Here is a 4118-nt window from a genome sequence, read left to right as displayed (position 1 = left end):
GCCCGGGGCCGCCGGCCTCCCGCCTCCGGAGCGTACCTGCGGCCCGGGGACGCGGGCTCCTGCTTGAGGATGGGGAAGAGCGGCTCGCTCTCCACGCCCTGCTCCTGCTTCAGCTTGTACAGCTTCTGCCGCAGCACGTCCTGGTGGCGCTCGCGCAGCCTGCGGGGTACGCACAGGGCTCGGCTCGTGGGGCGGCCCGCACCCCCCCCCCGCCCCAGGCTGTGGGGCCTCAGGGCCCTGTGACGGGGAGGGGCGGCTGGCCCGACCCTGGGCACTTTGGGGGGAGGGCCCTGACCCAAAGAGCCTGGGGCCTGCCAGAGGGTGGGGCGGCTCCCAGCAGGACGTGAGCCCGACAGGACTTAAGAGGCTTGTAGGAAAGGACAATGGCCGGCCGGCTGGGCTCAGCACTGTTTACTGGCCGCTGCCAAGCACGCGGGGAATCTGTACACAGCCGGCCCTGCGAGGGAGCCTGGCCGCCTTGAGGGAGAGGCCCAGGGGCGGAGCCGGGCGTCGGCAGGCGGGGCCTGGAGCCATGTGGGCGGGGCCCAGGGGCGGAGCCGGGCATCGGTGGGCGGGGCCTGGAGCCCTGTGGGCGGGGCCCCAGGGGTGGAGCCGGATGTAGATGGGCGGGGCCTGGAGCCCTGCAGGCGGGGCCCAGGGGTGGAGCCGGGCGTCGGAGGGCAGGGCCTGGAGCCCTGTGGGTGGGCCCGGGGAACCTGGGGCGAGGTCGGGCAGGGCCAGGGGCGGGGCCCGGAGCCCTGTGGGCGGGGCCCGGGGAACTGGGGGGCAAGGCTCACCTGGCCCGGGCCATGTGCGCGCGCAGCTGCTGCAGCAGGCTCTCCCAGTAGCCCATGTCCAGGTTGGGGCCGCCCGCGCGGATCTTGCCCTCGATGCCCTGGAAGATGACCTGCAGCTGGTTGTAGGTCTTGCCCTTGAACACGGACTGCACGTCCGAGCTGACGGAGGCGTTCACGCCCTCGCGGTGCTCGCCTGCATGGAGCGGGGCCACTCAGCACGGGGGCTCCCGGGCTCCCCTCACACTATCTCCACCCCGGTCTCTATGCTAGAGACAACACAGACCCTGGCCAAGAGCCAAGTCAAATGCTGAGGCCGGGGCCTGGAAGGCGGGCTTGGCTTTGGCTTCTCTCTAGAAGCGGGTGACACTGCGGGGCTGTCGGGGGCTCACTGGGACTCCCCTCCCAGTGGGGGCTGTGTTACACAGAAAGGATACCAGGGAGCCAGTGCTCCCCTGGTTAGGCAGGGGAGCCTGGGCGGCCTCAAATGCCTACCACAGCCCTGCTGGAACACTCCTTTCTACTCTGGTGAAGTTAGATACAGTGGGTCACCAGTCCCTGGAGGCTGGAGGCCAGGGGTGTGGGTGAACCCCAGGGCAACAGTGGCTCACTGCTGACCTCTAGTGGCCGGCCCTTCTCTGCACACCGCAGACAGGAAAACACCAATACATGGCCAGGGCGGCTCTGATAGCCCAGCTAGATGGGAGGGGACAGGGACACGCATTACCTGGCCCCTTGCCCGAGGCCTCCAGCTTGCGGAGCTTGGAGATCTCGTCCTCAGTGATGATGGTCATGTCACGCCAGAAGTCCACGTTCTTGCCCTGCTCCAGCTCCATGTATACCTAGGTGGGTGGGGCGCAGGGCAGGTGAGGTGGATGGGGGGGGGCGTTGCGGGGTCCTGGGGAGGGGCAGGGCTGGGAGGTACCTGTATGTCCTCCAGCAGGTCCTCCATGTCAGCCACCGTGAGGCCGTTGAGGAAGGTGTACGGCTCGTGCATCTCCACGGCCAGGTCGTCGTCCTCGGCGCTGATGTACTTGGCCAAGAGGTCGATGGGCTTGGCCCGCCCGTCCCGGATGCGGATCTTGGAGCTGCCAGGCACAAGGGTGGCACTGTCAGGGTGTGTGTGTGTGTGCCCTGCTCTTTTGGGGCAACGCACTGTGGGGGCAGGGCAGGGCAGCCATGGGTAGTGAGGAGAGCTTTTGGAGGAGCATGGACCAGAGTGTGGGGGCAGGGGAGGGCCGTTGTCTGCACTGTGGCAGGGGCTTTCTGGGGTGCTCCACTCGGTGCCCAGGGGGACACGTGCAACCTGACCCTGGCCCTCGTCCACACAGGTGGAAGGAGAAGCCTCAGAAGTGAGGCGGGAGGGAGGAGGGACAGAGCATCTGAGCAGTGGGAGGTGGGGTGCAGCACACAGTGCTGGCGGGGTGAGGGGCGGGCATGGGTGTGGTGGGAGGGAGGGGGGGTGCGGGGCGGGCATGGGTGTGGTGGGAGGGGGTCGGCGAGGGCGCACCGCAGCTTGGCCTGCTGCAGGTGGAAGTGGTCCTCCTGCTCCTCCCAGGTCTTGAAGTGCTCGGCCTCCTTCTCCCGCTGCAGCATCTCCAGCTCCTGCTCCCGCATGGCCTTTTCCCGCTCCCGCTCCAGCCGCAGCTGCTTCACCTGGGAGGCACTGGTGTGAGGAGCTGCTGGGGCACACCCCACTGCCTTCTCCGGCCCTGGCTCACCTGCCCTGGGCACAGGAGTGCTGGCGTGGGGGACAGACACTCTTCCTGTGGGAGGCCCAGCAGTCGGGCCAGACTACTAGTGGCCAGGGCAGCATGGCAGGGGGCGAGGGGGAGCGGGGGCCTCACCTTTTGCAGCTCCAGCCGGTTGTCCTCTTGGATCCTTTTGTTGCGCTCCTTCAGCTCCTTCTCTTCCAGGTGGCTGATCCCTTTCTTCTCCAGGGCCTGAAGACAGTCTAACCTGAGCACATACGCTGCCTGCGCCTCCCAGCACCGCCACCCAGGGAGCCTCTGGCCCAGGCACAGAGAAGGAGATGTCCTCTCCTCCCGGGACACGGCACACAGGGGCAGCCCCCAGCGGGAGCGGGCCTGCCAGCAGCAAGCGTGGCGCTCCTCAGACTCATTTCACAGGAGTCTGGCTAAGTCGGCAGCGTGAGGCGACCTCAGCCTGAGTCGCTGGCTGTGCTGTGTGAGGGACCCAGGAGACTCAGAATACAGGGTCATCTAGGGACAATCTCCCACACTCGGTCCTGAGAGGCACTGTGAGACTCTGTGTCACCTCATCTGGTGTCGGGTGTGAGGGTGCAGGTACTGCACAGGTCGTACCCTGGCCACCCCAGACCCTCATGTCACCCAGCAGTGACTCCTCCCCCCCCAGTTCCCTCAGGGACAGTTGAGGCTGGCCTTGCTCAGTGCCCACCAGCACACATACAGGTGTTCAAGGTGTGTCTGGGGAATCCAGGGCTGACAAGCCTGGCCTGGAGAAAGACCTGGCAAGGACCCACAGGTGAGGGGCGGATCAGCAGTGTTTCAAGGACACAAAAGAACAGCCGGGTGCCAGGGTCCTGGGGTGGGAAAAGCTCTGGTGACCCCGGGGTCCTCCTAGCTCTGAAGTCTCGGCCCCATGGAGAAGCCTTGCACCCCCTCCACTCTTCCATCGCGGGGCACTGCAGTGGGCCAAGCTACAAACATGCATGTCCTCACCCAAGGCCGTGAGGAGGGGTAAGGGTGAGAGAGGGGTGGGGTGGGCGGGGCCTCCGACCCCAGGCGGAGCCTTCGGAAGAGATGGACACTGGGACAAGAGAAGGACGTGTGAAGACAGGCTCAGAAGGGGGTGGGGCAGCCCTAAGACAAGGATGTAAGGGTCTGCTGGCCCAGGAGGGAGGGGACAGGCTTTCCCCGCGCGTGGGGGAGAGAACGTGGCCTGGGCCGGGCCTGCAGGGGTGTGCACTGTGTGGCGCACAGGACACAGGCACTCCAGATGCTCCACAGTCAACTTGGGGGGCTGGGCTGGCTCACACAGACGCACCCAAGCTGGGGGGGGGAGTGGTGTGCGCGCACGCGCAGCAGCGCTGGCCCCCGGGCGGGCTCACCTTGTTCCAGATGAAGGTGCCCAGCAGGTTGTTGTCGCCGAAGGGGTTGTCGGTGTTGGTGTAGCCCATGTACTCCTCGCCCCAGCCCATCTTCTCGCGCTTCTTGCGCTCCTTGGCCTCCTTCTTGGCCAGGCGGCGCGCGCGCTTCTCCTCGGGCGTCTCGAAGGCCTTGAGCAGCTCCTCCTGCTGCCGCCGCTCCTCGCGCCGCCGCAGCCGCTCCTGCAGCCGCTGCT

At 67.0% G+C, this 4118-nt stretch overlaps 1 protein-coding gene across 1 annotated transcript in view; it reads right to left on the bottom strand.

The window, feature by feature from the left end:
* Positions 1-4118, bottom strand: part of LOC105990264 (cactin-like) — a 27489-nt gene that overhangs the window by 16062 nt on the left and 7309 nt on the right. The window contains exons 4-10 of the mRNA XM_013022626.1: positions 3886-4116; positions 2642-2737; positions 2305-2450; positions 1720-1882; positions 1522-1636; positions 798-990; positions 37-159 (exon numbers count right to left, since the gene is read on the bottom strand). Coding sequence (XP_012878080.1) covers positions 37-159; positions 798-990; positions 1522-1636; positions 1720-1882; positions 2305-2450; positions 2642-2737; positions 3886-4116 — 1067 coding nt within the window. The remainder of the gene's footprint in view (positions 1-36; positions 160-797; positions 991-1521; positions 1637-1719; positions 1883-2304; positions 2451-2641; positions 2738-3885; positions 4117-4118) is intronic.

Source organism: Dipodomys ordii, unplaced genomic scaffold, assembly GCF_000151885.1.
Source record: "Dipodomys ordii isolate 6190 unplaced genomic scaffold, Dord_2.0 Scaffold64, whole genome shotgun sequence".
NCBI classification, from domain to species: domain Eukaryota; kingdom Metazoa; phylum Chordata; class Mammalia; order Rodentia; family Heteromyidae; genus Dipodomys; species Dipodomys ordii.
This window is presented reverse-complemented; position numbering and strand designations above follow the sequence as displayed.